This window comes from Melospiza melodia, chromosome 1 (assembly GCF_035770615.1).
Source record: "Melospiza melodia melodia isolate bMelMel2 chromosome 1, bMelMel2.pri, whole genome shotgun sequence".
NCBI classification, from domain to species: domain Eukaryota; kingdom Metazoa; phylum Chordata; class Aves; order Passeriformes; family Passerellidae; genus Melospiza; species Melospiza melodia.
In genome coordinates this window covers 169,360,397-169,379,213 of record NC_086194.1, presented here as the reverse complement: position 1 = coordinate 169,379,213, position 18,817 = coordinate 169,360,397, and the positions used below count along the sequence as shown (strand labels likewise).

At 43.6% G+C, this 18,817-nt stretch overlaps 2 protein-coding genes across 4 annotated transcripts in view; one reads left to right on the top strand and one right to left on the bottom strand.

The window, feature by feature from the left end:
* Positions 1 to 10,141, top strand: part of AGO2 (argonaute RISC catalytic component 2) — a 54,667-nt gene extending 44,526 nt beyond the window's left edge. For both annotated transcript variants that reach the window (XM_063174675.1, XM_063174665.1), the window contains exon 19: positions 437 to 10,141. In XM_063174675.1, the coding sequence (XP_063030745.1) occupies positions 437 to 545 (109 nt within the window). In that variant the 3' untranslated portion in view covers positions 546 to 10,141. The remainder of the gene's footprint in view (positions 1 to 436) is intronic.
* Positions 10,142 to 13,855: 3,714 nt separating this feature from the next.
* On the bottom strand, positions 13,856 to 16,303 carry CHRAC1 (chromatin accessibility complex subunit 1). Of its 2 annotated transcripts, none has more exons than XM_063174643.1 (3): positions 16,134 to 16,303; positions 15,413 to 15,539; positions 13,856 to 14,684 (listed from the first exon to the last, which is right to left on the bottom strand). In XM_063174643.1, exons 1-3 carry the CDS (start codon positions 16,269 to 16,271, stop codon positions 14,539 to 14,541), a joined length of 411 nt encoding a protein of 136 aa, XP_063030713.1. In that variant the 5' UTR covers positions 16,272 to 16,303; the 3' UTR covers positions 13,856 to 14,538. The 2 variants fall into 2 exon arrangements, with proteins under 2 accessions (XP_063030713.1, XP_063030721.1); XM_063174651.1 differs by having other exon boundaries at positions 16,182 to 16,296.
* Positions 16,304 to 18,817: the final 2,514 nt, after the last annotated feature.

The window sequence follows — 18,817 nt, the reverse complement described above, 5'->3', positions numbered from 1 at the left end:
TGGTGCTTTGGTCAAACATTAATTACACTTATTCTGTTCAGAACAAAGTAATGATACAGAAACCTGTGCCAGGAGAGGCAGATTAAATAGGGTGTCACTATAGGACACAAAACAATACGACACGCACACACTGCTGCTCTCAAGGTGAAAAAAAAGGAGTTTATTTTCTGACTCCCAACATTTATAGATTTCCAAAAGTGACAGTGGACTGGAGGGTGAAAGTGCCACCTCTCCAATGACACCGGACAAACCAACAGTCCATCAAATTTCTCCTCCTCCATAAAAGAATGCAAAACAATGAGTTATTTACAGAAAGTTTGTTACAAGAATGTAAACAGCAGAAGGCTTAGAAATTCTTAAAAAATCAGGGCAACAGTAGGGTTTCTCTTCCCCCCCAACCTGTTGTTTTTTGTTTCCCCCCTCCCTTCTCTTTCAGTGCTGAAGGAAGCCACACTTCTGGCCAGAGCAATGGCAGAGACCACCAAGCACTTGCCAAGGCAGTCCAGGTGCACCAGGACACGCTGCGCACGATGTACTTTGCTTGACACCTTCTCGTGTTGCACGGCTCCAGACAAGGCAGAGTTGGATTCACACCAGACCAGCTGCACTTAGACCAACAGATGCCCCAGCCCAGGGACAGCCAGCAATGAGTGATGCATCTTTATTCCTTCCTTTCTTTCCCATTTGCAAGGAAGCCTTCCGTCCAGAATTTCAGACTTGATCACAAACTGCGTTCTTGTACCAAACCCCGCTGTTGTCGGAAATGTGGTTTGCCAAATATCTCTGAGCTGCTTGGTATAAAACAGACCCAGATTTTATAATTAAATCAAGAGCTGCAATCTCAGGGCGTAGGGAAGATAAACAAAAAAACCAAACCAACAACTCAACCCACAAAACTCCTCATTCAGTTTGCTGTTCATTGAGTTGCTTTTGATAATTTGGAAATACCTAATTCATACTAAGGTTTGATGAGCTAAAACGCTGTGAATCAGCTTTTAGTACAAAGGAAAGCAAAGCATTTTTTGAGTATTTATGAAGCCTTGATTATTCTAGATGCATTTAAAAAATTTTTATTTTCCAAATAAGAGCGTGACAAAATTCTGGTTTCTAATTGTCTTACGAAGATTATTCTCAGATTATTCTCTGTGTGTCTAAGGACAAATGTATTTTCTGAAGCTTGTTCTTGAATGTTTTTTATTGTGCTGCATTTTAAAATGTTTTTCATAGACTAAAGATGAACTTAAAAAAAAAAGAAAATAGTAAACCTGTACCTAAGCTTTTAATAGCTCCAGTTAGATTGGCAGAAGAAAATGTGCCATTTAAAAAAATTTCTAAAGATTTTTTTAAAATCATACTGACAGCTAACTTTAGGATTTGTCATACAGGACTGTGACACTTACTTTCCAAAGTCTCTAAAGAATACGGGTCTGTGGTGATAAATACAGTACAATCCTTTTTCACTGTTGTTTGAGTTAATGTAAATTTTATATATGTTTCACAGTATTAATGTGATAGACTAGATGCTATTATTTATTTTTATTTACTAAGGAGTGCTCATTATACTTCTGTTAACATATCAAGAATGCTTTGAACTTAGAAAGTAAGATCCTTTTTGTGGGGACATTACTCTTCAAATGCAAAAAAAAAAAAATATGCAATTGATGTGGTGAGAGGAGAGAGATGCAGCCAGTGTCTGTTGTAGCTTGGGATTTGCAGAAAGGCTTTTTCAACACAGCAGGATTTACCTCTGCGGTTCAGACGCACACAAGACCAACATCCTACATCCATTCAAGCACAAAACAATTTGTATTTTATTTATATGTTGAGTAGTGGTGAAGCAGGAGCTCTGCTAGAGGAGAGTGGCTCGCTGGAAGTTAGGCACAAGTCAGAGAATCTATGCAGTAAAGATAAAAATGAGGAAACTGAAGTTTACTTAGGGAGGGAGGTGAAGCTCTCTTCATTATGCATAAGATCTGTAGGAAAGGTGAGAGTTTTGCCATTCTCTTAGGAGAAGCATTAATTAAAACTGATAATTATGAGACAGGTGCTTCTGTTAGTTTGCACACTGGATTCATAAAAACCATAACACACATGTAAACCATTGCACTAATGACAATGCCACGAGCAGGTTTAGGAGAAAATGGAGAAAGCCCAGGAAAGTTGTTTATGCTGACTTGATCTTGTTTGTTTTTCCATGGGATAAGTGAAATAACATGCTGAGATGCAGGTTGGAAAACCTTCATTCTCCTCCACTGATGGATTTTGGTTTGTCTTTTCCCTTTTCTCTGGGCTGCTCAGTCTCTGTTTGGACACTTTTACCTCTGGCCACTGGGATGGGCAAGTAGCTTTAAGCCATGCAGAGCTCTGGGCCACAGAGCAGCTCAGCTGCCACCAGGTGGTGTTGGATAAGCTAGAAAATGCCCAGTCTTTGCTGCATCAAGACTTTTTTAGGTACATAATTCCAGTTCAGATCTTCACCTTGTAGCAGTGTGTCAGTTGTCAATGTTTTGTAGGTGACATGTAAAACCTGTTAATGGAATAATCATATTTGTACTATTCTAATTGGGTGATTAGGCTGCTGGCTCAGAGTGTCTTCTTGGTCATAGTTCTTTAAATTCAGATTTGTGTAAATTTGAAGCAAATCCTAGGTAGCATTGTCTGTCTTGCTGTGTGCCAGCGAGGTTGTACCTACCTCCCCTCACGCTGCAGATCCTCCCCATGGTGGGTGTGTTGCACTTCTCTGTGTTTCCTTCAGAGCTTTCCTATTTCAGTGAAGATATTCATTTGGCAGAGTTTTATATAAGAATTATTTTTGTATGAATTCTTCTTATCAAATAGGATAAAGATCATCCATTTTAAGGCATCATTTAACTTATTTGCTGTCTGTTATGCAGAGACCTCTTGGATGTGAAATTAATCCCCCTCTTTCCATGCAGATCTGGGACAGTGGAATTGCATTGGTGGGGTGGGGAGGGCAGGATCTGTCTTGACCTCAGATCTCATTTCTGAAGCAGCCTGGGACTGCACTGCATCCTATTTAAGGTGTTTCCTTTGTGAGAAAAGGAGTTTCAGGCAGGACCTTAATCTGAGAGTAGCTGTTTGTGGATCCTCTTGGAACAAGCAGAAATTATGTAGCTTTCCTTCCCTAAGTATGAAGAACTTGGGATGTTTATGTGCATTTCAGGACATTTTTACCTTTTACAGACCTTTCTAAGCCTCTAATACTGCTAATTATTTATGCCTTGTGATTCACAGAAAGACTCCACAACTGCTAAAGTTGTACAGTAGATCTGTATTTATTGGGTGATGGGCAAATTAATTTCTAACCCTCATGTCTCACTTGTGTCTCCTTCCTTTTCCCTCCCACCAGTGGTGAATTAGTGAATAATTTAAAGCATTTTAAAAAAATACTGATTAGGTATATACCTTGTGAAGTACAGCATGCTGGCAGTGCAGCACCTCTCTTTCTGGGAATATTTCTAACATAAATTACACATTCGAGAATGTCTCCTGTCCAAAAAAACCTGCTACAAGCACATAAAATCCTAGAATTATTTTTATTCTGTACCTCCCACATGTCTGGTATAGAACAGCAACATCTCAGGTCAGCACAAAGCCCAAGAAGTCTCAGTCTGCCCCAGGCTGTGGTGGAGCAGTGCCAGCTGAGGTCACAGCTCTGGGTCAGCTCAGCAATAACCAAATTTGTGCCACCCTTGGGCACTTGGGGCATTTTCCAGCCCGTGCAGAGGAGTCCCATTGCACAGCCCCCCAAACAGCATCAGCAAATCTTAAATGCTCCTCTTGGGAGGTGACAAGTACTGTCAAAATACACAAAATACTTTAAAGTTTGTCTTTTTCCCCCGATGTGCAAAATTTAACGCAATAATGAGGTTTCCTTGGTGGTGGAGATTTCTGCTGCAGTGGCTGAAGAGTCACCAGTCCACTCCATCTGTTCCAGCCCCCAGGAAACAACTGAGCTGATCCTGGGCAGCAAATGTCCTGTGGGAATTGCTGGAGGGAGGTGGATTTGTCTCTGCTTTATTTGGCATTTTAGACAGCCCTATGCAATTTAACACATGTTGTGTATGCACTGATGTACAGAGTGAGGTCACTTGTTTTATTAGAGCTCCTTTTTTTGGCTTGGCTTGCTTTAGAATATTTGACTTTGTGAATTACAATCAATGATCTTCCATGTTCCACAGGAATTCCCTTGTTTCTTGATCTGTCAGGTAACAAATCCCTTTGATCTCCATCCAGGCCCCCAGGCAGGGTTCCCTGATTGGCAAAGCAAAAAGGTTGTGAAGGTTTGGCTTTAATTCTGCCTCTCTCAATAACTCCTGCAGCCTTTGTTGTAACAGAGTCTTGTTCTTGTTGGATCATTTTTATAACATAGGACAAAAGGTTTTTCCACAAGGATGATCAAATTAAAACTTCTGGAGAGGAGGTGTGAGGAGTTTAAGTTTTTTTTCCTGACTAAAGGCTTTTGATTCAATAGCAGACTCAGTCAAATAAGCACCTCTGGTGGCATAAATAACCCATAAGGGACTTTTTTTTTTTTTTAATATATCTTTTACTCATTAGCTAAAAGAATGTAAGAAGGGTTCTCAGTATTTTTCACACTTGAGACCAGTGTCATTAAACTCACTTGTTTTTCTGGTTTTTTTATACTCTTCTCCTACCATAGTATCTCTCTTTGTGTGGCTTTCCCCATTCCCAATGCAGGGCAGTCCTTTGTTTTGTACTTTTTTATTCCATTTGGTCACATGCTTCTTGATGCACACATGCCATCTTTCTTAAGGAAAACTTCAAGTAGAAGGTAATTGCACTGATTTCTGGGTTTTTTAAATTCCCTTTTTACTGTAAGATTTTTTTTGTTTTTGCATCTGCTGTAGCTGTTTGAAAATACTGTAAATAGTGCTCTGCACAGCAAGTACAGAAATGCTGGGGATGCCATTCCTAGTTCTGTTTTCCACAATACTGCCATGTTTTCCAGTGCTGAGGTGGGAGCTTTGGTGTTAAATGCTGTTATACTCTGTGTGCATTATGGTATCAGTGCAAGAAGGGCACAGTTGCTGTGTCACAGTGGAGATATTTAGGGTTTGTGTGAATTTATAAAACATTTCTTCCTTCTCTCCTCTGTTCACATTTCTCCCAGACCACAGAGATGCAGTTTTTCAGCTCTCACTGTGCTCATTATCTGTGCAAGGTTCAAATGCCAATTTTGGTACCAGTTTGATGCCTGATGGCATTAATGTAATATTTGAATTATCAGATGTAGCTCTCAAGGTGTTCCTTGCTTGTGTGATTCTTGTGTTGTAGAAGCAGAATCCTTGGATGTGGCAGAATTAGTGGAATGACAGGGATTTGGGATCCAGTTATGATGTCTTGCTGTCTGTGTGGGACTGGGCAGTGCAGAGGATGTTTCAGTGCTCTGAGCTGCCCTTGGATCTCATCCATCCATCAGCAATTGCCTTTTGCTTCCAGAACCCCCAGGGACAGGACAGAGCCCAGCTCCAGCCCCACTGGCTGATGTTAGGGTGCAGACCAGCAGGTTCTGCCTTCTGTTTCTGAGGGCTGATGACTGGAAAGATGCATTTCTGAGAGGGTTTAATCCAGATTGTATGGGAAGGGGGTGCTGTGTGTGCTTGGTGTGGCACAGAGCCTGTTTAATCCCATTTAGTGTTTCAGTTGCTTTGTCAGAGCTGTTTCTTTGAAGTGTTAATTTGAATGTAATTGCTTGGCCAAATCACTACAAAAGTGGCTTTGGAGGAATCTTTAGTTTCAAAGCAGGTGCAGTTCAAGGCTACCTCCTGTATTTCTTCATGGGAGAATTAACTGAAGTGAAATTCCCCCTAAGCAGCCAAAATGCTCCCAGAGGGACTGGGCAGTGCCATACTGTGATCCTGGCTGGCTCCTCAGCCTTCCAGAGGCATCCCTGTGTACTGAGAGGGTACCAGGCCTGGCAAGGGGCACATCTGGCACATCTGCTTCTGGTCAGGGTCACTCCATAGCAGCAGCTCCCTCTGTGACCTGTCCCAGTTTCTATACTGTTGTTTTCCAAATGAAAAATGTTTCTGTACTTAACCTGACACTTTCTGGCCAACAGGTATTCTCTGCAAATGACATGAAGGTGCTTGAAATATATTTTGAATCTGAGGCAAAAAATATGTATTGGATTATTTTTTAATGTGTCTTTTAGGTAAGGTGATGTTGACTGTAAGAATGAAAATACTTTATTCCCTGCTCAGAAAATTATAATCTTTAAAATGTGGGGGAAAAAAACCAAACCAAAACACCAAAAACAACCCCAAACCTGAGTATGTTCATCTTGGGACTGTTTAGTGTCAGTTCTGTGCAAAATCTTGGCCAAAACTCAACCTTGACATCAGTGCACGTGGACTGAGGGTACTTTAGGTGACCTGAAATGAAACTGTAGAAAACTGTGCTAATGCATCAGATTTTGTTTACAATTATTCCAAAAGCTTCCTCATTCCAGAACAAACCACTCTGCTGACAGAAATATCTGTTGGAGCACAGTGTGCTGTGTGGTTTCATAGCAGTGTTAAAGTTGATTTTTATTTACAAGTTACTGAGCTTTCCGCTGTGGGTTTTGGCCTGTCAGAGTGAGTTTCTTGAGATTCTGATTTTCCTGCAATTTCCTTCCCTTAATCTCTGGCCTAGACACTAATGGAGCTCATCCATGGCAGGAGGATTGCTTTATGGCCTGGCTTTGTGGAACCCAGATTTTGAAGAGACTGAATAAACCATTTGGGTTTATTCTGTAAAATCCTGTCAGTTTGGTTCAGTTCTCAGTCATGATTTAACAAAGCCCCCCCAGGAGTGTGAAGTGCAGGGTCAGTGGCTGCTTTGGAGAAGATGTTTCACTACATTGTGCACTGCAGATTGTGGACGCTATTGCTGGCAGGGCTGGCACTGAGCAGAGATGCTGAACAGCTCCTCTGTCACTGATGGCAGCAGAGTTTTGTGTTTTCCACACAAGGCAGACCCAGGATCATCAGGAAGTTTGGGGAGTGTAGGAGCTCAGTGCTGCTCATGCCCCAGAGAAGAGAAACCCTGGGTACCCTAAGCCTTGGGGAAATGAGAGAGGAAGGAGGGGAGGCATTTCCTTCAAAACTGCCAATTTAAGCACTTGTAAGGTGACAGTTTAATTCTTAGTTTTCCTTCTGGCTTGTCTGCAAGTGCCCCTGAGGAATCCTGCACCCTGCACCCATCTGCTGGCCCATCCAGGAGGGGAAGGCTGCAGGGAGCTCCCTGAGTTGATTTGGGATTTTGGGGGGCTCTGACTTGGCTGGGGCTGGGCCAGGGGCGCTGCTGGATCTGGAGGGATGAGAGGTTGTGGGAGTTCATTGTGGGAGTTCTGCAGGTGGCAGCCCTGCAAACCCACAGCACCAGCTGCAGGCTGGGACTGCTCCTTCCTCCCACCTAAATATCCCCAAAAAAAGCAATTCCTTTGGATTTGTCCATGTGCTGCCTCAGCAGATCCATTGTAAACCTGCCTGGGGCTCCCTGAGGAGCCTTGGCTTGCAGGGCAGTTCTGTATCAAGGGCAATGATCCTTTCCACAGGGCTCTCAGGAGTGCACAGGTTTTAGTTGTGTTTTTTTCCCACATTTTGGATGTGCTATAGAACCACAGACTTTAACTTTGTTATTTTTTTTCCTCCCTTTAAGCACAACTAAACCACTGCTCATCAGCAGGATTGCAGATGCTGTCTGACCTGGGAGCAAGCCTAGGAGTTGCCCCCAAAATACAAATTTAAACTTTGGTCATTTTATAGGGTTTTTTTGGGTGTGCTTGGCACAGGTCAGTAGGCAAGCTTGGGAGTGTCTAACCCCTGGCTGGTGCTGGTTGTGTTTGCTTTGTTAGCTTAGATTTCCTGTCAGAAAAAAAAAAAATAATGTGGACTCTTCTGTATTTATCAGCTTTTCCTGGTTTTAAAGCCATTAATAGAGGAAGCTTCAGTCATGCTGGTTTTTGTGAAATTGCACATTTTTTGTGTACTTGACTCAAAGCAGATCCTGTCTGGGCTCTATGGGCACCCCAAAGCTTCAGCTGCTGGGGGTTGGGTCAGACCTCTCCTGTACCAACATGACATGCAGTGAATTTTGTTTCTAGATTTCACCAAAGTTCTGTATCAACTGTGAGGTGCTCAAACATCACTTTTATAGCACTGCTTCTGTGCTATTAAAAACCAAGGATTTGACCCAAAGTCTGTCATTCCTGAGAGATTTTCTCATGAAACTTTGACTGAGCCCTTCAATTCTCATCTCATTTACAAATGACAACTTCATAATTGCATTTTAAAGAAAATAAGAGGAAAAAAAAAATCAAAAAACCATCAAAAGCCATTAAGGAGTAAGTTTTACATTTATCTTGGAAAATCAAATTTCCAATGAGGTGCAATGAGGAATTACATCTGGCAAAGTTCTGTGCCATCCTGAAGAGTGTTACCACTTCCTTTCTGTAATTTGTTGGTGAAGTTTAGATTTTTTAGATCTGTGTGTGTGCACACACATGTGTGACAGGACAGGGACAGTGTATAGGCTGTCTGTAAAAGATACAAAGGCACTATTTGACTGGAAATAACAAGCACAATTTCCCTGGATTTTGCAGTATTTTATTGTACAATCACAAAGATTTCAGCATTTAGGGCAGTTGATAAGTAAAGATCCAGCCCCAGATTTCTGTGCAGTGGAGTGGTTGACTTGATCCTGGGAGGGCAAGATGGAAAACAGAATGTATTGATTAAACCTTTTTTTTTTTGCTTTAATTTTGGTATATTGCAAAATTAACTGACTTTATCTTTTAAGGTTTTAATCTTTTAATAGTTTCAAAAATTCTTTTAATATTATTTTTTATAAAATAACTGAAAAAAAAGAACCAAAAATCAATCCAGAAGCTTCCATATTGTAAATGTTCCTTCCAATCAAAATGCTTTTGTGACCATTTAAAGTTTGTGGGGTTTTTTTGTTTTTTTGAGGAGAAAAGAAAGCTATGATGTTAAGGTTGTTGCAGGTGGTACTAAATGTGTGTTGAGTAGTGTTGTGTGTGTGTGTTGCATCTCTGTGGAACTTGTGCTTGCAGTATAGAAATGATTGGTGCTGGCTGGGTGGGAGTAGCACTTGTAATGCAGAACCAGGCCCAGAATTGCCCTCAGCTGATGTGCAGGGCATCCCTGGCACTGCAGGGTTGGCCATGGAGTTGTGGCATCACTTGGCAGTGCTGGGGGCTCACGGGGCTGGGATTCACCCATTGCTGCCCTGGGTGGGCACTTGTGTGATGCTGTGTGGCCAGGCCACTTTAAACTAAGCCTTAACTCAATGCTAAATGTGTCAGATTCCTCTCTCAGAGCATGCAAAAATACTGTTTAACTACAGGAGAGTTCCTGTAGAGCCCCAGTGTTAGCCAAGGCAGAAACAAGGGACACCTGTAGCTCCGTACTGTGATGCCTCTTTGGGCGCTGGCTCTCGGCCATTCCTCTGGCAGCTGGCCCCAAACAGGCTTTCCCAAATCCCAGCTTTGTGTTGTCCTTGTTGTCAGACTTATTCTCCTCCCTCCCCCTGCCAGCAAATCTCTGCCTGAAGGAGGATTGGGATTTAACACTTCAAATTTTACAGCCCAGAAAAAGCCATTCTTGAATTCCGTGCTTGCTTTCGGGTAGGTGCCATTGCTTCCACTTCTTATGACTGACATAGGATCCTTTAAACATTTGAAATAGAGGCAAAAAAACCCCAGTGTTGGGGACCCAGCTTGCTTTTATTTTATTTTTTTTTCCAATTTGGATCTACCTCATGTAACCAGTTGGGTGCTAATTACTCAAATTGTCAAGGAGATTTGGCAAAGGCGACCAAACCGATCCCATCCGTGGCCCAAACCCTTGGGTTTCTTGTTCTGAAACAATCTTGGATTTGAGTTCTATTCTTTGTGCCTTTGTGGTTTTTTCTCCCCAGTGCACACAACAATCAAAACTCATCTTCCTGATTAAAAACAGCAGATGGTTTTTAACTGCGCCACGAAAAACTGAATTTGGAAATATTTTTTGGTGTAGCAAGTTGTAAAATCAAGTATCACAGCTGACCTAGGCAAAGAGAAATAGCCAATAAAGGTTTTGGAAATGTTTAATCCTGACCCCAGATCTCTACATCTCTGTGTCTCTATATATGCACATAGCACATGACTTTGTGTATGTGTGTATATATAAATATAAAATGAAGGGATACACGTGTAAGGGTGAGGGAATAAAACATCACTGACCTTTCCACAGTTTTGTATGTAACAGTTTACAACTATGTGTAAGTTTTTTCTACTATGTGAACCTTTTTTACTCAAAAAGAACTCCTTTTTGGAAAGCTTTAAGTTGTGATATGCTATCATTTTTTGAAATTTAAAAAATTTTTAAAAAATTCACTATTTACCAGTACCTATTACAGAGGGGGAATCTTTGCTGTAAAATTGTATTCAGTTTAAATATTAAAAGAAAAAAAAAATCTATAAATGGGATTGTAAAAGTGCATTCCATCATGGCAGGACTTCCCAGCTGTTTCCTAAGCTTTCTGTTGCAGAGACTCTCGAGCAAAAGGAAAATGCCTCTGTTCAGTGTTTTTATAAAACTGCTCCATCAGGTCTAGACTTAAGCTATATTTTCTAAAGCCTAATCATCCTTTAATATGCTGCAGATAAATGATCAGCATGGTTGCACTTTCTCAGTAATAATGTTTGCCCTGCAATTGGCTCTGATAAGGACTTTAGTTTTTTAACAAAACCAATCGTACTTTGGGCAGAAGGTAATATTTATATAGGTACCTCAAGATAAAAAAAATAAAAAAGAGCCTGAATATGCTGCATTTTGTTTCTTTAACATTTTTCATGTAGCATTTATTTGCTTTTCTGGTTTTTTAGGAGATGACTTAGCTACCTGTTTGCTTTGGGGGACCCCAGTAGTGTTTTAGGCTGTTGTTTTCTCTGGATCTCACAGAATGTAGAATCCTGCCTTGGGATCCTGCAGGAGTTTGGGTGGGATGTGCCCTGCAGTGTGTACACACGGGGAGGGGGACCATGGAAATTTGCTTTATAGAAACTTCAGAAAAGGAGGAAAAGGATACTATATTCCTAAAACAGACAATACTTGTTCCTAATTCTTAATTATGGTTTGTGGGGTTTTTTTGGCTCATTCTGCTTTCTTGACTCTTTTCTCAAACACGAGTGTGGAAAGGGGCAGTTGATTAATGGGGGCACACAGTGACCAAACCTGCCCCACTGGCGAGTGTTTTGGGGGTGATTCCCCAAATCCATGGGTAAGAGCAGTGCCCCACATTGGAGCAGGACCCTCCTGCTCTCTGCCTGCTCCCTACTGCAGGTCCACCCTCGACTCCTTCATTTCTGAGTCGGTGAAAATCTAAAAATGTGCAGAGATGGGGAATTTTTGTTGGGAACTTTTGAAGGAAGCTTCAAAGGCTGTGAAATTGAGCATTTATTGTCATGTTTTTAAGCTTAGGTGGGTCCTTTTCCAAGTTTGTTTTACAGCTTGCAAGGTAAAATAGTTTGCACTACTTTTGCAATAAACTCATGAAAAACCTAACAGGTTCTGTTCTGGTTTCTTACTGTATATATACAACTAATACTAAAGATTTAGCATAGTGTTTTTCACCTCAAAACATAAGACTTGTAACAAGCTCAGAATGCTGTAATTCCTGACAAAATAATGATGTGAATGATATTTTATAAAGTTATTTTGTATGGTGTCGATTTTGTTTTGCCTCATAGTATGTCAATAAAATAAAATTCCTCATCTTTACAAGATATTGTGTGATGTCTTTTCATTTAATTTTTGGGCATTTTCTGCAGTTACTTGTGCACTGTGAGACTCTGCCAAAATCTCTGGTCCATTGTTCCCCCTTGCATTTCTCCCCTTGTTTGTGTTTGGATGTTTCCCTGTGCTTCCACCCTCCCCGTGCCCAGCCAGGCACAATCTGTGCTGCTTTAACTGCTTCCAAGTTGTAATCCTGGAATTCTTTTGGGAAGATGAACATTTTGGAAACCACATGCTTCAAATTCTTGGTTTTTATTTTTTTCTTTCTCAGTGAATCCCTACAGTGATCAATTTTTAAATGAAGAAAATGTAGCACCTGGTGGTGACTATAAAGCGTCCAACAGAATTGCAAGGATGCCAAGGAACTTCCTTTGGGAGCCCAACCCTGCAAACACAGATTGCTTTTACTCAGTAAATATGAAATACTGTCAGAGCTGTCTCTTCCCTTTATTTTTTCCATTGTTTTTTGAAACACCACTTTGAATTGGATGAGGTTTTGCTCTGGGTCAGGCTCTTGGGGAAAACAAATAACCCTTCACTGGTTTGATGGCAATGAGCCTTGGCAGCTGCAGGGCCTTGGAGAGGGCTGTGGCAAATTTTGGCAGCTCTGAAGTTCCCATGGAGGATTCTGGGTGAATGAATCCAGAAGGGTGTGCACATTATTCTGGGCTCAGGAATTCAGAAAATATGTTCATCATCCCACAGGAAACTTCTGAGAGGGATGAAATGTGGTGATTTATACTTGGTAACCACAGTTCTTTTGTCATTTTGGCATGTTTAGGAAACTTCATGTCCTTTGAGCAGCATTGGCTGGGCTGGGGAAGGGTCTCACAAGCTGGTGGTGTGGGGGGGGAAATGATAGAAACATGTATAATAATAATAATAATAATAATTAATCCAGAAGTGTCCCTTGGCCTGTGATCCATTGCCTAAAATCCCACAACACCTTAAACAGTTCAAGATACTTGGGCACTTTTGAGGAAGCTCCTGTTAAATGATGCAGTTGGCACAGAGGGAGAAAATAGGATTAAAAAGCTCAAGGGCTGAGGTACAGACAGCAAGGTCACTGAAAAGTTGCTGTGATGGGCAAAACAGATGTGACTGGAGGGAAAATATCATTTACTGACAAATTAGATGGAATTAGAACATCTTCCACCCCTTTCCCAGTCCCTTTTCCCTTCTCCCATGGTGCAGGGATGGGGCTGTGCTCAGACCCCTGAGGGCTGTTTGAGGATGTTCCTCTCTTTGCTTGTGACCCATCCGTGGTTCAGGTATTTGCTTGTTGCCCTCATCCCTGTTTCTGCTAGAGATTTACTGTGCAATTTTGTGCTGGTGGATCTTCTTTTCTTTCCCAAAAAACTGGCACCCCCTCCCCCCACCAGATTTCCACACTCAGTTTTCCACCCATCTCCATGCACTTTTAATAATAAAAAAGCACAAACCAGCTCTTGGAACAATGGTTTAGTTCTGCCTTTCCCCACTTGGGAATTTTCCCAGGGATCCAGCTCCACTCAGCACTCACTGCAGAATTCCTGGTACAATCTGATTTTCATTTATGGCAGCTTCAGGAACATTTCTTACAGTGCAGCATCCTCTGCTCTGTTCAAACAGCAGGAGCATTTCTGGTGTGGTCAGAGCTCTGCCAGTCCCTGACCCCACCTGCCCAAGCTTTCCTAGAATGTGGAATGTGCTGGACTGTGGATGTGCTGGAGCTCCCTGCTATGTTTTAAGAGAAGCTGAGTGTGGTTGTGCCTTCAACCCAAGAGAAATTGTTCAGCTGTTCAGTTCTGGTAACTCTTTACCATGCCCTCCAAATTAGGCTGTTGCTTGAGACAAATTCCTGGCTGATTTGCTGCCCAGCTTTTTTGGTGTGGGAGGTTTTTATTACCCATTAACATTTCCATGCTTACCTGGGGCATTTTTCACCCCTGGGGACAGATCTTGGTCACTTCTCTCTCTCAGACGTTGCCACACTGACCACATGTGTGACTGAAACTGGAAAGAACTACAGGAAGTTTCTGCATCCATTGTCAAGTTTTCATACAAAACATTTATTTTTAAAAGTTGCATGTAAAGTTCCACACAGGATGGTTGCCATTTCTGTAGTACAAAAAGAAAAGCAAACCAAAACCAAATGAAAAATCCATCTCTGTCACTCACATGGTAAAGGAGCTGCTCTTTCTCAACAACCCACAATTAACAGACTTCAATGTGCATTTTGGCAAGAGACACTGCAGAATTGGAGCTCATTCAAGAAGAGGGTTCTGGATGCACACATTTACATAATTTCCTACCCCATTTACCACCACAGCTACAGAACCACCATTAGCTCTTGGGATGGATCTCCTCCTCTCCCACATGGCTGCTTTCACAGACTTTTTTAAGGGACTTGGTCCACTTTTGGAGCTTTTGAACTGAAAGCTGCCTGTAAGAAATTTTCAATTTGGGTAATGATTGTCTGACAAAGTAATTTCAAATCACCTGACCAAGCTCTGCTGTCAGGTTTGCACTGTCTCTTCCTACCCCACTGTGTTTCTGAGGGAAGAATTCCATTCTCCAACGAGTATAAAGTTCAGTTTCTAAACTTCTCAAAGCAAAAGCAGATGGCTCAGTGTAAAAATACATCCAGCATCTGGATTCTCAGTCACAAAAATAACATCCTTTATACAATAGAAAAATGGATCAACTATGAAACAATTCTCCATTGGCCTTAAGATCCAACACTGTCACCAACAGCTTCATCTTCATCCTCCTCCTCCTCAGCCTCATCATCGTCTTCCCTCACTTCTCCATCTCGCTTCTCCTTTTCAAGCATTTTTAGGTATTTGCTAGCTAGGATCTTCTTTGGCAAGATATCTGAAAGGCAGAATTGCTGCTTTTATTACCTATTTCAATACTTGCATTGCATTGTTAATACTATTGTATCCAAACCACTGAAGAAATGAAGTCAAAAAGAAATATTCCTATTTTTAACAAACCTTGGGTGAATAACCAGGTAAGTCAGCCTGACCCACACACTGCTGTAAGAGTAGGAGGGAGTTACCCACTTATGGCACAAGTAACAAAAGATAAGGACTCTATTTCATGACTGATTACTGGCAACTTTTACTGTCTGCTGATGTAAACTGTTTGATGTAAAACAAAGTGCTCAACTGCCTTAGATACAATGAGCCATTAATATAAAATCCAAGTATCAGTAAAAATGTGTGTATCTAGAAGCATAGAGGGACCATAACTTACAGATTCCTATGTGTCATTTTTAGTCCACATAACTTCTCACCTAAAGATGTGCAATAATCTTCTTCCACAGGCTGAAAGCTTTCAGATGGAACTGCTGCAATTTAGGAAATGCTTAAGGCAATATCCTGAGAACTGTATACAGTGTAACTGTATAATTTAAAGGCAGCAGAAAAATCCCCATTCACAAAGAAATGTTTTCAGGGAAGTAGTTTATGAGTTCCAGCTGAATGCTAACCAGGAGATCAATGACCAGTAGGAGAACTGGGTCCTCACAAAACAGAGCATTAAGAGCAAGATTTTATTTTCCAAAACAGACACTGGATTTACCCTTGTGTTAGCAATACCTGCAAGGAACTGAAAGGTTTCACACTCTTCTGCTGTATGAGACAGGTCAGTGTACGTCAGAGCGTTCTTCTCCTTCCCTCTGCCGTGTTTGTAGGAGTATGTAGCCAAATACTGAACAAAAAGCTCCTAAAAAATGAAAACAGAAATTAGTAGTAGTCAGACTAAGAATTCAAACATATCATTGATCCCTATCTAAAGGCTGAAGCCCCATATTTAACTGCACATACAATGGGCGCCTCAGTGCAGAGACTCATTACATTTTAGTACCTGAAGGGAATCTACAGGGAAGATGGAGAGAGACTATTTACAAGGGACAAGACAAGGGAGAATGGCTCCAAACTGACAGAAAGCAGGTTTAGATCAGATATTAGGAAGAAATTCTTCCCTCCGAGGGTGGTGAGGCCCTGGCACAGGTTGCACAGAGAAGCTGTGGCCGCCCCATCCCAGGAAGTTTTCAAGGCCAGGCTGGACGGAGCTTGGAGCAACCAGGGACAGTGGAAGGTGTCTCTGGCCATGGCACGGCTTTGGAAAGAGATGTTCTTTCAAGTTTCTCCCAGCACAAACCATTCTGTGAGTCTAGACTCGGGATGCGGGCAGAGAAGGGGAGCAGGAGCCCGGCCTAAGCCGGGGCAGCGCTCCGAGGGCAGAGGCCCCTCAGCCGGGGACGGGAGGCGCGGGGGGCCCGAGGGCAGGGCAGGGCAGGGCAGGGCGAGCCGGTACCGTGGCCTTGGCCGTGAGGAACAGCGCGTCCTGGTTGATGCTGGATACCTCCGGGGAGCTTTTCATGATGACACGGATCCGCGACAGGGGCAGAGACACCAGACGGTGCTCGGTGCCGCTCAGCCGCGCCGCCGCCATCTCAGCCCGTCCCAGCGGCAGCGAGGGCACGGCCCGCCGGGAGCTGTAGGCGGCGGCTGCCGGGACTACAGCTCCCTACAGCACCGGGACTACAGCTCCCTACAGCACCGGGATCTGGACTACAGCTCCCTACAGCACCGGGACTACAGCTCCCTACAGCACCGGGACTACAGCTCCCTACAGCACCGAGATCTGGACTACAGCTCCCTACAGCACCGGGACTACAGCTCCCTACAGCACCGGATCTGGACTACAGCTCCCTGCAGCACCGGGACTACAGCTCCCTGCAGCACCGGGATCGGGACTACAGCACCGGGACTACAGCTCCCTACAGCACCGGGATCTGGACTACAGCTCCCTACAGCACCGGGACTACAGCTCCCTACAGCACCGGATCTGGACTACAGCTCCCTGCAGCACCGAGACTACAGCTCCCTGCAGCACCGGGACTACAGCTCCCTGCAGCACCGGGAGAGACCCGCCTCCTATCCGGGACTACAGCTCCCTACATCTCCCTGCAATACAGGGACGCTCACACAGGGACGCTCCCTCTGCAGCATCCCCGCCCCACCGGCGCTCTCCTCCCCGCCGCGGGCAGACAGCGGGCCCGGGGATACCCGGGTGAGCTGAGGCTGCGGCGGCTGCGAGTTCCTTCATAGAATCACAGAAGCAAATAGGCTGGAAAGGATCTCTGAGATGATCGAGTCCAGCCTGTGACCGATCACCAGGTGGCTGCAGAGTGATAAGGTCACACCTCTGAGTTTCCTTTATTCCAGGCTAAACAACTGCACCTCTTCAGAACTGTGCTCCAGCCCCTTCACCGGCGTTGTGTCCCATCTCTGGACATGCTCCAGCACCTCAGTGTCCTTCCTACATTGATGGGCCCAGAACTGGACACAGCACTCGAGGTGTGGCTGCCCCAGTGCCCAGCACAGAGGGACAGTCACTGCCCTGGTCCTGCTGGCCACACTGGTGCTGGCACAGAAGCTCAGGAGGCCTCCTTGGCCAGCTGGGCACATACCGTCTCATGTTCAGCCACTGCCAACCAGCACTTCCAGGTCCTTTTCCAGCAGGTCATTTTGTGCTGAGCAGCTTTCCAGTCACTCTTCCCACCTGGGTGGATTCCTGCTGCCCCAGGGCAGGCAGGAGCAGCCTTGGGGCTTCCCCTTCCTCAGCTCTCATCATGGCTCCTCAGCCCCAGGCTGGCACAGGAGGGTGGGGAGCTTGTTTTTAATGGAAACTGGGCATCTCCTGTGTGTATCCCAATTTCAGGCCATTGCTAACAAAGCTGTAATTAACCCAAGCTGTAATTACAGGCTGCTCAACACCTCTGCAGCTGTAGTACAGCGCCAGGGAATGTGTCTGGTCATCCTGACACTTGTCAGAGCTGTGGGGGAGGTGTGGAGGGCACGTGTAAGCTATGAAGTGATGATGGGGCTGTATCTTCATTATTTGCACATTCCCCACATTTACCCTGTGGGCCTGCTGCATGAGAAGGTTGTAAGGTGCTTGTGGATGGGGTTTTGGTGCTGCGAGTGTTTGCTCCAGAAGTTTGCCTGTGCCTGTTTGGGTAAGAGCTGCAGGCCGAGTGAGCACTTCCAGAAGTGATGACATTGTTTGCATTAATTCATTAATGGTTTCAATCAAAAAGTTTCTAGTATGCTTTACAAACAACATGCCTGATGGTTTGTGTTGGTAAGAAATCTGCTAAGGCCACTATATAATCTCCACTTAATATGAGAGAGAAGAGCAGACCTTTTCCAGAATACAGAATAATAATTCACATGGAATTTAGGGGAGAAAGGAATGTACCCACAAAGAATCATTACATGGAAAACACAGGGAGTTTATTGACTGAATGTTACTATTTTATACAGAATTTGCCCAGTACATAAGGCCAAGCCTACAGATGATACTGATTTATTGATAAAATATAGCACCATGAACAGTTGGAAGTGCAAGGATAACAACAGTATATGATAAATTCCAAAATTCCTGCATTTGGGGACATAATTTATAGTTAGCTATTGCAGATAATCTCTATCTCTTAGGCTGTATAATCCTTTGAGATTATATTTTATGTGAGCCATTGTATGTATGTTATATCTGAAAGGAAGCACAAATATCCTAAGATGCTGCCTGGATATCTGGAAGGATTGGTTTCTTTCTTCATCCTTATTGTCTTGTGACATCTTGTGGAGACAGCTGACATTGCTCCAGCAGTGAATTTCTTAAAAATACTGCCGGGGTCTTTCACGATTTCAATATACAAATAAACCTGCCAGGATTTCTGAGGGCATTGAGCCTGGTGGTGGGAAGGCACAGGTGAAGGACCCTCTGAGCTCCTCAGAGCTGCTCTTTCCCCCTGTGCCAGTGAGACCCTGGCCAGGTGTAGGTGCCTCTGTGAGTCACTGTGTCCCAGAGAAGGGACAAAGGGAGCAGGAGCTGCCCCTGGCAGGAGAGGGAGGCTGTGAGTGACTGGACTGAGCACTCCCCATCCCTCCCTGGCCCTGAGGCCGTGCTGCTGTTGGGCTTGGTCAGCCTCT